The sequence below is a fragment of the Oncorhynchus mykiss genome, chromosome 28 (assembly GCF_057628025.1).
Source record: "Oncorhynchus mykiss isolate SJ-2025 chromosome 28, ASM5762802v1, whole genome shotgun sequence".
In the NCBI taxonomy this organism is placed as follows: domain Eukaryota; kingdom Metazoa; phylum Chordata; class Actinopteri; order Salmoniformes; family Salmonidae; genus Oncorhynchus; species Oncorhynchus mykiss.
This window is the reverse complement of record NC_143049.1, coordinates 16,915,392-16,932,400: the sequence shown is the minus strand read 5'-3', so window position 1 is coordinate 16,932,400 and position 17,009 is coordinate 16,915,392. Positions and strand designations below refer to the sequence as shown.

The following is a 17,009-nucleotide window of genomic DNA, read 5'->3' as shown; positions in this document are numbered from 1 at the left end:
ATGTCCAAAAGCGCTTTTTGGTCATAGAAAATGTAGTTTTGATTTTGATTTTAAGCTTCAAAACATCTTGCCCAGCTAACAACTACATGTTTGTTTTTTACTTTATAAATTCTAATTATATTTTCAAGGCTCCACATGTTGTCATGGAAAACAACCAATGAGCAACTCCACCATAAATCCAGCACATATTGAACATTGAGATTGCCTAAAGGGAAAGTTTTCCCAAAAGGGAACGCCTACTCTGTGAAGTGCATGTGCAATAACTCAATTTGCCCTTGCACTCCTTCTAAACATGCAATTTAAAAAAAAAACTTTGGCAAGGAGTAAAGTCTACAAAATACAGTCCATTCTGTTTGTTTCAGATTATAGTTTTGGAAACAGAAAAATCTATGGAGATCAAATGTTTCATTGATGTGCAAAAGGTCGGCCAAAATCCATCTCGCTCCATTTTCTCCCAGACTCCCACTGCCGGCCACTGGGCTTCCTCTCATCACCATTTGGAAACGACGACTGAATGCTTCATATTTACACATCCGGAAAAATATCTGGCTCCTTGTTCTGTCTGTGCTGGTCCACAGACTAGCACAGAACTATCAGGGGCAGGGACAGGGCCGGCCTGCCCATTAGACATGATTAGGTGGCTGCCCATGGCAGCAGATTGACAACGGTGACATTTTCCAAGCGAAACTGACCAAGACGCACCTCCAACAACCTCACAGAATTATTCCCAAAAACAATTACAGTTTCTCTCAACCAGTGGCATATGTGCGGTGGCCCAGAAGAACCCCTCGGATGTCGCTGCCACCGATAGTTGGCAAAATGCCCATAAATGTCCATTGAGTAAAAATGACATTTTCATGGAAATTGACATTTGTAATGGATCAGATACTTTGAACCATTTACTTAGTATGTGCTTACAAGTCTTAAATTAGTCAATTTAGTTTTTACACTGTTCACGTTCGGTGCCTGGCTAGCCAACTGACAGCTCCCGTGTTGGCTTAGGCTTGTAGTCAGTTCCTTGATTATTTATAGTACAACTAGGCTATGTATCAACAGATCAGAGCGCAGATTGATTCTAATTTTCCATATCATTATAATGTTGATGCAGATGCAGGGAGTTTATCCGAGATTGCTTTCCTAGCCTAACTGAAAGCTAAATCCATTCAGATGGCCCAAATAAAATGGAGTTGACAGTGATCAAAAGACAAACAGTGATGAATATTTTGTACCCTACTTCATGTTAAACGATAGCCTACCCTATTGTTAAAACATTAGAAGTGAGAGTTCAGGTCAGTCACCCTGTCCTAATTCACATGAAATGATCCTGCATTTGACTGCACCCTCCCAATGATTCAAGCAAAGGCAGTGGATTATATGAAGTCCTTTATCTCTGTTAAACTATAATCTATAAATCTTTTAAATGAAAAGCAATCGCGGAGAAACTGCCCACATCCGCACCTTGTGAAGATGGTTAAAGTCTTCAGGTGCACATCCCGCTGCACGTCACCCCCTCCCCAGCGCTTCCCGCTGTGCCCGAAATGAAGACGTCAACTTCAAAAATTGACAGCTATCAATCATCAGGATGGCACCCTTTTCAGGTAGTGAAGTTGCTCATTGTTTAAGCTATTTAGATCGAATTAATATGAGAATTGTTGATAGTGGTTCTGATTTGCCAGAATTGATAAATGATTATTTTACGAGGGCCCTGCTGCTGCTGAAGATGATGATGAGAGAGGAAGTCAAAGTGACAGCAGTCAAACGTTGTTTGACCAATTCAGATGAGGAAAACAATCAGACGGATGATGATGATGAACAAGGTTAACATACTGTGAGGTAAGTGATTGTTCCAACATATGACTTGACAGCATTCCTTGGCAGTTTCTTCAGGAAAGTGATGGGGGTAAAAAATAACCAACATTTTATTTCACACAGGGGTCAGGGTCTGTGGAGAACAAAGAGTTTGCAGACAGTGAAGTCACACAGCAAAGTCTGCTTAACGATGAAGAGTCTATGCTAGAGAAAAAAAAAGTGATTGTTCCAAAAGGACTGGATACAAAATGACCATGGTATCGCTATGATGAGATAAGGCCTTTCACCGCTGAAGAGTGGAGGGACATCACCACCCCTTTCCCATCAGTCCCTAAGCCTGGGAGGAGGGCTTACAGGAAACTGAACTCATCAGTTTGGCACAGCACACACCAACACGCAAGCACGCACGCACGTATGCATGCACACACACACACACACACACACACACACACACACACACACACACACACACACACACACACACACACACACACACACACACACAATAACAACTTAATCAATAACTAGCCTACTATAATGTATATCTAGCCTACAGTAATGTTTAGAAGTTACAGTACATCATTTTATATAAGAATATATAATTATTATAATTTGTATATATAGTACTATATGCTGATTGGCTGAAATAAATGTTTTGTCATACCTGTGGTATACTGTTTGATATACCACAGGTATGACAAAACATTTATTTTTACTGTTCTAATTATGCTGGTAGCCAGTTTATAATAGCAAGGCACCACAGGGTTGCGTAACTTGCGTTGTGCCAAAGAACAGCCCTTAGCCATGGTATATTGGCATATTGGCCATATACCACACCTCCTCGTGCCTTATTGCTTAATTATATAATCATCATAGTGTAATGATTGTATAATTACATATGGCCTTTAATATAATTATTATAGTTAATTGTTTGTGATCTTTTACACTGTATCCAACCTGTTAGTCAACTTTTAAATGTAAACGGATGTAAAAAATAAATAAATAATATTGACTCTGAAATGTGTTCATTCAAGTGGTACCAATAATTCAACACTATTGTTGTCAAAATAATCTGTTCTATGTGATATTTTATTGCAAATAATATGAATAAGTGTTGTTTCAAAAGATATAAATACATTAACAATCTTTTTGAAAACAACCCAGTTGACTGTCTTTGAATATTTTAGTTCATGTTTTTCTCTTTTTAATTTGGGGATGTAGACAACGTTAAAAGGTTCTTACTTTGGTTCTTTTAAAGATAGCGGTGTTAATAAAACAGATTTGTATTCAAGAGAGTTTGTAGTTTTCAGAAATACTGGATATAAACTCAGCCCAAAAAGTTACGTCCTCTCACTGTCTACGGTGTTTATTTTCAGCAAACTTAACATGTGTAAATATTTGTATGAACATAACAAGATTCAACAACTGAGACATAAACTGAACAAGTTCCACAGACATGTGACTAACATAAATTGAATAATGTGTCCCTGAACAAAGGTGGGGGATCAAAAGTAACAGTCAGTATCTGGTGTGGCCACCAGCTGCATTAAGTACTGCAGTGCATCTCCTCCTCATTGACTGCACCAGATTTGCCAGTTCTTGCTGTGAGATGTTACCCAACTCTTCCACCAAGGCACCTGCAAGTTCTCTGATATTTCTGGGGGGAATGGCCCTAGCCCTCACCCTCCGATCCAACAGGTCCCAGACGTGCTCAATGGGATTGAGATCCAGTCTCTTAGCTGGCCATGGCAGAACACTGACATTCATGTCTTGCAGGAAATCACGCACATAACGACGAGCAGTATGGCTGGTGGCATTGTCATGCTGGAGGGTCATGTTAGGATGAGCCTGCAGGAAGGGTACCACATTAGGGAGGAGGATGTCTTCCCTGTAATGCACAGCGTTATGATTGCCTGCCATGACAACAAGCTCAGTCCGATGATGCTGTGACACACCGTCCCAGACCATGACGGACCCTCCACCTCCAAATCGATCCCACTCCAGAGTACAGGCCTCGGTGTAACGCTCATTCCTTCAACGATAAACGCGAATCCGAACATCACCCCTGGTGAGACAAAACAGTGATTTGTCAGTGAAGAGCACTTTTTGCCAGCTCTGTCTGTTCCAGCGACGGTGGGTTTGTGCCCATAAGCGACGTTGTTGCCGGTGATGTCTGGTGAGGACCTGCCTTACAACAGGATATTGTGGACAGTCTGAGCACTGATGGAGGGATTGTGCGTTCCTGGTGTAACTCGGGCAGTTGTTGTTGCCATCCTGTACCTGTCCTGCAGGTGTGATGTTCGGATGTACCGATCCTGTGCAGGTGTTGTTACACGTGGTCTGCCACTGCGAGGACGATCAGCTGTCCATCCTGTCTCCCTGTAGCAATTTAGACATCTATGTTTGGTCCGGTCTGGACCGACCTTGATTTGGTAAAAAAATAGACATCTATAAAGGACATCTTTTAAACTTTCATTCAGAACCGAAAATGAACCTGATTTCAACATCCTTAAAATACATCTTTCCAATGTCACAAAATAAGTATTTTCACATTTCATTCAGAACATAAAATAAACCAAAATTCAACGTCTGGAAAATACGTATTTTAGACCTCTTGTCGACCTAATTTTGCTTACTGGGACTTTTCTACATTTCTTGGTCTAGCCTAGGGCGGCCAGGATGCACATTAAGGAAAAACATTGAATAGTAATTTCTGTAGAAGTCCTGCCCTTCTATCTTGTCATCCTGCCCTTCTATCTTGTCATCCTGCCCTTCTATCTTGTCATCCTGCCTCCCTCTCCCTTCCCTTAGGTTCTCACTTGGTTGTGATTGCAACATCCCTAGCATCCGTGTGTCACGTTCGTCATAGCGAGGAGACCAAACAACCGTGACGCTATAAGACACGAGTGCTGACAGGCAACTACACATAGACAATAACCCACAAAACCAAAATGGAAAATGGCAACCTAAATAGGATCCCCAATCAGAGACAACGATAAACAGCTGCCTCTGATTGGGAACCAATTCAGGCCACCATCGACCTGCATTTACCTAGACAAACCAAAACCCCATAGATATACAAAAAACCCTAGAGAAGCGAAAACACACATACCACTCTCGTCACACCCTGACCTAACCAAAATAATAAAGAAAACAAAGATAACTAAGGTCAGGGCGTGACACCGTGTCTCACTGTGCAATCCACCCCCAATCCACACTGTGCAATCCACCCCTTAAAAAAAAAGATTGCAGTTTTGAAATTGCAGTAAAAGTGCAGTAACTGCAGTTGACTGTATTATTTTGGACGCAGTAATTACAGAATAACTGGAGTGTTTGATAGTGGAATTGTAGTTATACTGCACTCTAACTACAGTTATACTACAGTGTACTGCAGTTATACTGCACTCTGAATGCATTTTTTTCATAAAGGGACCTGATGGACTTTTACTGTATGAAGACAGACTGCACCCATAATAAACCCATGGTTTTATCAGTCCAGATGAAAGATGAAATCACCCGCCCTACTCCCCAAAGACCATTAAGTAGTTCCTTGTAATTTGGCAACATATGCAAAAGTGGAATTGTTGTATTTTATCAGTACACTTTCTTAATCTGTCCCTGTCTGTCTGTCTGTCTGTCTGTCTCTCTCTCACAGACACACACACAGACAGGCACACTGCAATAATATTTAACTAGGTTAATCAATTTATTACCAGGCTAAAGACTGTTGAAAATGTAAACATCAGGAGTGTCTTTCAAGTTCTGAGTGTAGTCCTTCCTAGCAGAAACAGAGATTTGGGAATCTCACATCCCTGAATTAGGTTTTACACCTGAATGAGAAAGCACTGGACACAAGATGGTGTCCTAACATTTTACAGAATATTAATGATTGTGGATGCATTAGCTGCAGTTTTGGACTACTAAAGAAATCAAAACAATGTTGGTCAATATATTGTGATGTGTGTTGTACATGAGATTGTAATAGTTTATATTTAATTTTCAACACAATAATAATAGCTTTCCCTGTCGGGATTGTGCACACATATTCCCTCCCTAGTTTCGCCTCGATTGGCGTTTCTTGTAATCAGCATATGTGCTGTGGTGAAACTCGTCGAGGCGCCGCCTATTGCAGTTGGTATGATCTCAGAAAAGTTGTGTCTACACCTTCGAAGAGGCCAAAGTCCAATGCAGAATAGAAAATACTAACCGCGGATTTAAAGCATTGTACTTCAAGAGGGGAACGTTTTACTGAATTGCAATGGCCCGTGTAGAAACTGTTGTTATATTGTTGCCGTTCATACTAACGGTAAGTAAAGAATAATACGTTTCATATCGTAACAGGTGTTGATAATGATATACCCTAACATTTATAACAGTTCTCTCTTTTTGGGGTGTGGCACTGCTCAAGTAGATTTAAGCGTCAATCTCGACAATACAGTTTATATCATGAATTAATTTACCGTTTTCTTTTTTAGCATTGTAGCCATCCCTTAAACCGACAAGAAGAGAGTGCTTACTCTATATCCCGTCATTTAATTGCAATTTCTCTGTCATTGTTTGCGTGCAAGTGACAACGACTACATGAGAAGAAAAAGCGTTTAGCTGCGTAGTGGTTCTCCAGGGAGTTATAGCCTAAAGAATGTCAGACCACATCTGGTCAATGTCAGTTTTAGCTCAGATTTTAAAAACAAAAAATGATACCGACACCCACTATCGACAGTGATATCACTATTACAACGTTCTCCTTTAAACGTTGTGAAATTAATTAGTGAGATATTTTCATTGGTCCTCAGCATACGTAATATGTTTTCTTCTTTCATAAACTGAATAGATCCAGCTTCTTTTTGTAGACCTTGTGATAGTGAACGAAACTAATTGGCCTAATTGCCTAAAGTTATATAATTTTAAGTATGCATGTCATATGGTTTTCATTATGAACAGGCCTAAACATGCAATTATAATTTGGCCTGTCAAGAAACCACACACATTAATCTGTACAAAGTGGAACAGACACCGAGGAAACAATCATGACATGGATCTGTGCACAGCACACTTAGTTACATTAAGCTATAACTACTGTGCTAGAAAATATACGTTTTTGTACAACTTGTACAGTGTTGCGTGATTTAGAATAGATGCATTGGTATTACAGTGTTATTGCCGTAATGTTAAATGAGGAGTCAACGTTATTTGTTGTGTTTTTCTCTGTAGTTTATATGTGTGGTGGCAGTAGAAAGCGGCGGGCTGAACCTGAGAAGACAGAAGAGAGAATGGATCATTCCTCCTAAAACGTTGAAGGAGAATGTAGATTACAGTAACAGGGAGTACATCGCAAAGGTATGAGCTCGTCTCTTTGTCAAACTCGTGGAGTGGTTCAGATGTTTCCGACTACCATAAGACCATGCCTTTGTCTGGAGCATGACATACAGTCAGGTCTAATGATCGGCACCCTTGATAAAGACGAGCAAAAAGATACTGTAAAATGAATAATACAAATACTGAGCTACATTGTATGCTAAATATATATATATATTGTTTATTATTTTTATACTAATACAGTTGCTCAGAGAATGAGGTTTCGTTTAACAAGTAATACAAATAAAGATGTATGTGTTGTGAACAAGCTGCTCGGAGATACAAGCCCAATGTGTGGGCACGTACAGTCATTCTAGCTGAGGAATGGTTCAGGCTAAAAACAAAATATGAATGTAGTTCAAGTCTCTCAACAAATATTGTTGTATGCCTGCTTTTCTAGAACTCAGACATACAATTCATTGATCTATAGTTTCATACCTATACCTTGACCTGAAAGCTATATTGAAAAAAAACTAAAAACATTTTGGCAATAAAATAACATTATAGCATTGTAGTGTACCAACCTAGCTATTCCCCCGATGCTTATAACACATTGTATCTGCATTTAGGGTCATTCTTGGTGACCATAATCCAGCTGTATAAATATAGACGTGTGAAGTGTTCGATAGGGGCCTCATGTTACTGCATTTTTCTTTGGACAAATGAGGCTGCTATATGAATACTATTACAACAACAATGGTGTTTTACTATCTTGGCTGATTGGAATGTGTGTCTGTGCCAGATTCGTTCTGATGAGCAGTACAAGTCAAGAGTGACGTACTCACTGACCGGGATCGGTGCAGACCAAAACCCCGTAAACTTATTCACCGTCAACCCAGATAAAGGCCTTGTCAGAATCCACGGCATTCTGGACAGAGAGAAGATCGCTTCCTACCATGTAAGCTACCCACTCAAATCTAATCCAAGGCGTGGAATGCTTGTGCTCAAAATGTAAGAAATGAATACAAAATATGTTGTTCTATCATGGTCTCTTTTAGTTACTTGGAGTAGCGAAGTACAACAATGGAAGCCGTGCAGAGAAGGACATTGAACTGAATATTTTTGTTGAGGACCAGAATGACTGCCCACCAGTGTTCGTTTTTGGCCAATCTGGATCCGTCAATGAGTCCAGTGCTGCAGGCATGTACAGTAGTTTCCAACTATTGTATATGTTTCTATCCGAGTTGGTAGTCAGTAGTGGTAATGGTTGAAGTTTTAGCAGCTGTTGTACTAGTATTGCTGGTACCAGTGTAATCAGTAGAATAGTGACAGTAGTGATACAATAGTAGTAATAGTAGTAGTAGTAGTAGTAGTAGTAGTAGTAGTAGTAGTAGTAGTAGTAGTAAAATGAATAGTAATAATACCACAGTATAGTACTCCTGTGCTGCACAAGTAAACCTTCCCCGTGGTCAATTCCAGAGACCGTTGTCATGAAAGTGACTGCCACAGATGCGGATGAAGTGAACACTCTACACTCTCAGATTTACTACAGCATAGTGGAGAAGAGTGCTTCAGATAAGATGTTCGCCATCAACTACCAGACTGGAGAGATACTGGTTCGCAGGACTACACTGGACAGAGAGGTGAGAGAGATGCCTTGGTATACTATTATACAGTACACAGTGCATCTATGTGAGCATCTATGTGACACTTTCAGTGACCATTTTGTCAATATTTGAGTAACTGTAAGTGACTGTAAGCTCCATTGTATTTCCTGGTTGTCTAGACTCAAGACACCTACACCCTGACTGTAAAAGGTTCAGACATGAACGGAGCATTCGGAGGAAACACGGGAACAGCAGAAGTTGTGATTAAAATCCTGGACATCAATGACAACATCCCCACCCTGGAGAAAGAATCTGTAAGGACAAAACCTCCACTACTTTTCTATTTTCTATTCAGCATAATAGGGAATTATATTTATTATATTGTAGCAACCTTAACCTAACACCTAACGTCAATAGGTTCAGATCCCTTGGCTAAGGTGTTGGGTTGACAGTTGCTGGACTCCCCGAATTCACTGCAATATGTTCCTGGGCTGTATGACCTTTATGAAGTGTGTATGTGTGTTTGCAGTACGAGGGCAGTGTGGAGGAGAACACGGTCGGTGTGGAAGTACTGAGGATCAAAGCCATTGATCTGGATCTGATGTACACTGAGAACTGGCTGTCTGTGTTCACCATCATTACAGGCAATGAGGCCGGCTACTTCAACATCACCACAGACGCTAAGACCAACGAAGGCATTATATGGATAACCAAGGTAAGAGATTGACTCTGAGGCTAGAATTGAACCGAAGGACAGTTAACATTCTCTTTTAGATTGAATTCCAGCTTCAGTGTCCCCACTGGGCAAAAACTAGTTGAATCAAAATAGTTTCCACTTCATTTCAACAACAAAAAAATGCAATGTCATGACGTTGAATCAACATGGAAAACTGATTGGATTTCCATTTTTTTTTAAATATAACTTTTAATCTAAATCCAATGGCATGGAGACATTTATTGTTGATTTCACGTTAGTTGACAGCTCAACCAAATGTACTATATATCAAAACTAGATGTTGAAATGACGTCTGTGCCCAGCGGGTTGTAACTACTAGTGTTCTCACCTTATTCCAACATTGTTTGTATCACTTGACTGATTCTACTGTTTGTTCCCTTTTGTTTGATTCTAAAGGCACTGGACTATGAGGAGCTGAAAGTGCTCAACCTTGCTATACGTGTTTCCAACAAAGCAGAGTACTACTTTGGCTCCTCCAAAGGATTAGAGGATATGGGAAAAGCTTACCCCATCAAGATCAATGTGATCAACCAGAAAGAGGGCCCCAAATTCAAGCCAACGGTTAAAGTGGTGACCATCTCTGAGGACTCCAGCTTGGTCACCATTAACAAGGTTATCACTACCTACACAGCCATCGACAGCGACACATTACAGATCGCTACCAATGTCAGGTGAGGTCCCAGATGTTTTCATATTGTTTTATTGGGGTTGAAGATTATGTGGTGTGATGTTGTGTTAATCTCCATCATACAGTACTAAAGAATCCTTAAGTTCATCCCGATCGCGTGCCGTTGTCATGATCATCTTCTCAGGTATGCCAAAATATATGACGAAGACCACTGGCTGATCATAGATGAAAAGACAGCGGAGATCAAGCTGAACAAACTGCCTGATCGGGAGTCCAAATACCTGGTCAATGGAACATACTACGCCAAGATAATAGCCATCACAACAGGCAAGTACCCATAGTAATAATCAATTGGTCCTAATGCAATTCTGTAAGATATGGAATTAAGTCAAGAAATCTACCCAGAACAGTTGTAGTTGGAGATGCACTCTAGGACCTTTGCTCCACAAGAAGCTAAAAGAGAACAAGTCAGGTCTGTATCTAATTCTGCATTTTCTTTTGGTGTCCAGATCTGCCATCCAAAACGGCCACAGGGACAATAGCCATCCAGGTGGAAGACTTTAACGACCACTGTCCCACGCTGACAGCTACGACTACAACCATGTGTCTGGGGGATACCGCTGTGTACGTCACGGCTGTGGATGGGGATGCCTTCCCCAACGGAGCTCCCTTCAAGTTCAGAGTGATTCAGGATGACAGCAAACAGAAGTGGATGGTGGAGCACCTCAATGGTAACAGCCTAGTCGAGGACATTTAGGTTTGGCATGTAGGAAGCAGATAGACAAGCTTCTCACTAAGGGACTGTTTTGGAGTTATTTTGTTGAGCCTGTTTTTAAAAGTGCAGTCTTAAACTGAATTTAAATTATATCTTGTTGTATGTTTTAATGGATTTGATTGATAGATTTAATTTTACAATTTGTATAATTCATTTTTATTTTCTCTTTCATGTTTCTTTTAGCCACCACTGCCATTTTACGAGACCATGCCCATATGTGGCCAGGTCACTACAAGGTTGCTGTGGAGATCAGTGACCAGCAGGGGAAGGCCTGTGCTGACACCCAGGTTCTGAACGTGGTTGTGTGTACCTGTGATCAGGTCAATAAGGTCTGCATCGAGCGGCGGACGGGCACTGACATCACGTTAGGAGCGCCTGCCATCCTGCTGCTCCTCCTGGGCCTCCTGCTGTTGCTACGTGAGTAGGCCCTCTGTTATCTTCATACTCATTGGCTTCCTCAGACTGCTTACCTGATAAGAATCTAGGAAGGAGAGACTGCTTCATCATGCTCGTAAAACTACACCTGTTTCAGCATGCTTTGAGTGATTAGTAAGATGGCCAAGACAAGTCATTAATGAGTCATGTCCACAACAGGCCTTTAAGCCAACCCACAGGGCACGCATTGGTTGAATCAACATCGTTTACCGTGGAACCAACGCAGATTAGATGTTGAATTGACGTCTGTGCCCAGTGGGAAGACATCCAGGCCTCTCACCTAGCAACATGTCTTGTGCTTTTGTCTTGTGTCCATGAGTTGAAATGTGGAATGTGGGTTCACAGTGGTTCCTCTCCTGCTGCTGTTCTGTCTATGTGGAGGAGCAGCGGCCATTGGAGACTTTAAGCCCATCCCGTTTGACACGAAAGAACACCTGATTGCATATCACACTGAAGGACAAGGAGAAGACAAGGTATTTTATACATAATGGCACTGCCAATGGATGACATGAAAATATTCTAGAGTTAGTGAATAAGAATGATCTTTGGAAATACATGTTATGTTCCATTATGGCTCAAGTTAAAATTTGTATTGCTCTGAAATTGCCTCCTCTGATTGACCCACGCATTCCCCCTCACAGGAAGTTCCTCTCCTGAACGTTCCCGTGGAGTTGGAGCAATGCCCCATCAAAACTGTGAATGTAGGGAAGTACGGGGGAAATGCGGGATTCATAGGAAGAGTAGGGGAGATAGGAGGAGCAGCAGGAGGCGTGTCAGGGGACGGCTTCACCTCATCCTCAATGTTCACAGGAGCGCACCAACAGTACCATGGCTTCCACCAGCCCAGTGGCAGATTAGAGGTGGACTATGGCATGGGCGGAGGAATCATGACAGAACATCATGAACACTCAATGTTCTCCAGATTACCTGCTGGTGCTTACGACGGGATGGCACTCTCTGAGGAAGTCCTAGAGGAGTACTACTCTGCAGTGAGTATCTTACATCATCCAACTTCTTGGACTACTCCTTTGACATATGAGTTGAGGGGCAGTGTTATTGTAGCCATTTTTATTAAATTCAGTCATTGTCTTAATAAATCTGTCCCTATCAAATTACCTTTGCAGAAAGCCAATCACACTGCGCAGATCGACCAACAGAGAGATGCCCTGCTGATTTACGACTATGAAGGTCAGGGGTCACCGGTAGGGTCTGTGGGCTGCTGCAGTCTACTGGGGGCTGATGATGACTTGGACTTCCTCAACGACCTGGGGCACAAGTTCAAGACCCTGGCCCAGATCTGCCAGGGGTCGATAGCTATGGAGGCGGAGACTGTCAATGTGTCTGTGTCACCCACTCGTCCTAGACCTACCACATCCATTCACACAGAGGTCAGCAGAAATACTGCTCTCAATGTCAATACCCTGAACACCTCCGTCACCACCTCCACCCCCTCCGTCCCCCTACAGGAGAGCCTGATTACTCGGGACCAGGGATCAGTCACCATCCCCAGGTCTCATATCCAGGAGAACATGGTGATCCCCAGGCAGACCGTCCTCATCCAGCAGCCCACCATGTACTATGCCGCTGCCCCCACCATGTACATGGTGGAGCCTCAGCCCCAGTTGTTGCTGGTGGAGCAGAGAGGAGGAGGTGGTTATGTCCATGCCCAGCAGGCGGTAGGCCATGTGGGGGTAGGGACCGGTCAGGGGATGGTGCAGACAGGAGGGCTCCATGGTTCTCAGGGTATGCTGCTAGTAGAGAAGCAGATGGGGGTGGGTGGTGGGGGAGGCCAGGGTCATGTCGTTATGGGCGGAGGCCAGTTCTTACAGGGAGCCGGCCAGACTATTACTGGGGGAGGTCACGTTATTACAGAGACGAGCCAAACCATTACGCAGGGAGGCCAGATTCTACAGGGGGCAGGGCAGACCATGATTGGAGGAGGCCATCTCTCGCCAGGAGGAAGCTTCTCACAGGGTTCTAGGAAAGTGCTGGTTGTTGAGAGCGGGTCCGGGCCAGCCTCGGCAGTAGGGGGCAGTGCAGGCTTATGGGCACCCCAGGTCACCCTGCAGAGAGGCCAGGGGTCATCCTCCACCTTTTCCTCAGGTGGTCATAGTGTAGAGGTGATAGGTCAGAGGGGTGCTTCCACCTTGACCTCTAGCTCCCTGTGTGGCTCGAAGGGGTCAAATCAGGCCTCTGCTGCTGCTGTCACAGTCACCACCACACCCATGCCCACGGCTGCACCACGTAGCAGGAGCCACACCGCTGTTGTGCAAGAGAAGAAATCCTCTGTCACTGAGAAATACACTGAGACCAGTACTATAGCGTAGAAAAACAACCTCACGTTTGCTTGAAAACATACAGTACAGCCAAGTCACTGTGGGTTTAAAAGATATGTTTTCTTTTTAGTCAATGAAACAACAGTCAAGGGAGAGACAGAGGGATTGGTGCTCTCTGCTGGTCTGAAATGATTCATGAATACTCTACCGACTGTTTTATATAACGACATTTATTGGATATTTCAAACTTTTTTAACAAATCAAAAACTGAAAAATTGGGCGTGCAAAATTTTGGGAAGTTTGAAATATCCAATAAATGTCGTTCCACTTCATGATTGTGTCCCACTTGTTGTTGATTCTTCACAAAAAAATACAGTTTTATATCTTTATGTTTGAAGCCTGAAATGTGGCAAAAGGTCGCAAAGTTCAAGGGGGCCGAATACTTTCGCAAGGCACTGTACCTTATGTAATCTCGGACGTTGTCACTGCTCATCCACAAAAACAAAAGGGGACTCTACAAGAGAGGATTACATGTCTTTACCAGTCTTCAGTGAAATATTGACTCACCTCCCACCCCCTTCAAGAATGCAATGGGAGTATCTTTTGATCTTTCAGAGTTGTTTCCCACGGAAGTCTGACAGGTACAATATTATCACAGGTGAATTACCAGGAGAATGTTAGGTCTATAGTTCTATTTGATTCAATAAGGATGTTTGAAACCAGTTCTGACTTGCTACTGTGCATGGACCTGAAGTGCATGATATAGTGCTGCATTCACAATACAGGGGGGGGGGGGGGGGGGGGGGAGAGCAATCTCAACTATTGCTGTAAGCAATGGGCAACAAAGGAGTAATGCAAGTAGCGTTGCCAGGTTACTTTAGGGCAGGGACAGAATGGGACCCTGGAGGAAAATGGGGGAGGCTCATTGTTTTTCAATTTCAGTCAGGTGGAGGGTTTAGTGTTGTTTAAGTCTAGTCTAGTGGAGGGTCATGTAATTTGCAATTGATGACATTTCTATTTTCCTCAGTGTTTTAGATTGAATTGGTTATTATGCTATATATGTCAGTGAAGTAAAACCAGGAAGAGAGGGGCGGGGGTATGAGAGGTTATGGGTATAATGCCATAGCAAAAAGCATACGCCTGACCTTGTTAGCTTAAGATTTGGAATAAAATAAAATAGATTTGATTATATAATGTGATCTATAACAGCACTTTGGTCCATGATGCTTTATGCTAGCAACAAACTGTTAAATACCTGGGAAAGACATGACTCTGAATGCATATACAGTATGTGGATATCTTCGTTAAGATTCTATGACAATCATTGGCTGAGCCACAACCTTCTACAGCCGAGGAGACAAAAAACGTGCTTTGCTTGTAAAGTAATCTTATTCTGTCGCTATCAATTGATTGAGCTATTCCCTTTCTGTAAAATATAAGATGTTTTAGCAGACCGTTTTTAAGGAAACACTTGTGACCATCTCCCGTTGGGTTATGCCACAGAACTGATTTGGCATTGGAGAAAGATGATAAGATGAATGCATAGGCCTATCTCTCTGTCCATTCTTAGCCTGTAATTTGTGTGGTATAAAAACATATTCTGCTAAGGTCTCTAGCCATGTAAAATGACGTAGAAATACATTCATTTTTTACAGACCCGTAAATACAATGATAGATTCATGCAATGCTTTTATTGTAAAGCAGATATTTCCACCACTACTCTTGTGCGTGGTGCATGGTGGTCTGAGAACCCACAACCTTCTGGCCCGCAGCCCTGTGAGCTATCAAAATTCCTGCAAATACTTACAGGGCGAAGAACAATGTCTAAAAGTGCATAGGCCTATCTAAGTTTCTGGTTTGTCCTAGAAGTGAGGGTAAACGGTAGGCATGTTCTCTGCTATTCACTGTATGTTTTAATTATTATTTCAGTAATAGGGGAGGGTTTGGTTGTAATATATTTTGCTGAAGGGAGGGCCATCCATTTTCATTTCAGAGAGGTCCGACTTTCTCCAGGTAACTCTTATTATTAATAACATACACTTCCGCAACAAAAAGAACAACGGCAATAGTTTTTCACAAAATAGCTTCAGATGATGGAGACAACGCACAGGCGCAGAAGACAATACAGGTGAAACTCAAGCATTTCGCTGAACCCACGATAACATCTTCAAATCTGCGTACACGACCGTGAACTTTGATTTGACTTTGAGTGGTTTTTAATCACTGCATCTCAAAAGGCACTGAGAACGTAACATCTCCATGGAAATGTTGTGAAAAATATACAAGAACAAGTCGGTTTATCTCAGGGAATATTCTCTTCCTTGGAGTCTTATTACTTGTTTGGCTTCAAAGCCTGAGTCCAGAGCAGATATTCAATTGCAGTAACACTCCACTAGGTGTCATCATTGGCATATCAAACATTAGCTGTGACTCTAACCCTAACTTCAAGTCCACACCCCGGCTCAATTCTAATTCTAACCATAACTTCACCCTGGCCTAACCTGTCGTTTTGGGTGATCCTATTGGTTTCTAATGAATACGTTTCTGATAGGTCCTCCTTGGTAGCCACACATTCATTCAATGTATGATGTATTTGACAAGAGCATCTTCCGCCCAGTTGTCTGAATGTGAAAATATAAGACCTCATTTTAACACGTTGGCAACTTGAACACTGGCAGCATTCCTCCTGGTCAGACTTTTTAGACGTTGTCTGTCAAAATAGAACTTCAGTTGCAGAATACTTCAGTCTTCAAGTATTTATGGACCTCAGCGCAATGAAAAATGTAACCGTTATTTACTGTACCCCTAACGTAAGTCAAAACTCTTGGCAGTGAGCCTTTCTAGCCTTGCAATTCATATTCTACCAAGGACTTTGTTGTAAATGATATCAAGCAAATTGAACAGGTTGAATAAAGGTGTGATATTGTGCTGAACCAATGTGAAGATCTGATTAGGCTTATATGTTCAAACCATGGTACTTTGATTTTCTTAATTAGCCAAAATATTGAGGCATTGAAAGAGCGCCCTAATGATGTCGTCATTGTTTGTGCGAGTCTGTAAGTTGTTGGTCGTGTACGTTTGTAGATGGAGAGTGCTCTACTTCTCCACACATTTAACTCTATACTCTTAACAGCTGCCAAGTCTGGCCAGCCCTTAATCGGATTTACTAGCTCTCAGATCAAAACATGACAAAGAGGAATAAACAGATATTCCTTTTCTCTCTCTGAGTCTTTGAGGAAGTGTTTCCTGTCCCAGACAGACACACAGTCATGATGACCCAGGACACTCACAAGACTATAAACGTAGTAAGCTTCTTGGGGTATGGTAATAACATTCACCTTGCATTTTATAACCAGAAAACATCTCTTTCATCCAGTATCATCATTACAGCATGGAGAACTGAGTTACTGAATTTTGGTTACACCTACTCCAAGTCTGGAGTGTTCAT

General features: G+C 42.1%; 1 protein-coding gene across 1 annotated transcript; it reads left to right on the top strand.

Annotated features, from left to right (window-relative positions):
- The first annotated feature begins 5,845 nt into the window (after nucleotides 1-5,845).
- On the top strand, nucleotides 5,846-16,498 carry LOC110508637 (desmoglein-2-like protein). The gene is made up of 14 exons (XM_021589299.3): nucleotides 5,846-6,115; nucleotides 7,021-7,146; nucleotides 7,907-8,062; nucleotides 8,163-8,304; nucleotides 8,584-8,747; nucleotides 8,891-9,025; nucleotides 9,241-9,426; nucleotides 9,844-10,118; nucleotides 10,260-10,402; nucleotides 10,585-10,806; nucleotides 11,034-11,267; nucleotides 11,631-11,758; nucleotides 11,927-12,274; nucleotides 12,410-16,498. Exons 1-14 carry the CDS (start codon nucleotides 6,068-6,070, stop codon nucleotides 13,610-13,612), a joined length of 3,510 nt encoding a protein of 1,169 aa, XP_021444974.3. The 5' UTR covers nucleotides 5,846-6,067; the 3' UTR covers nucleotides 13,613-16,498.
- The last annotated feature ends 511 nt before the right edge of the window (nucleotides 16,499-17,009 follow it).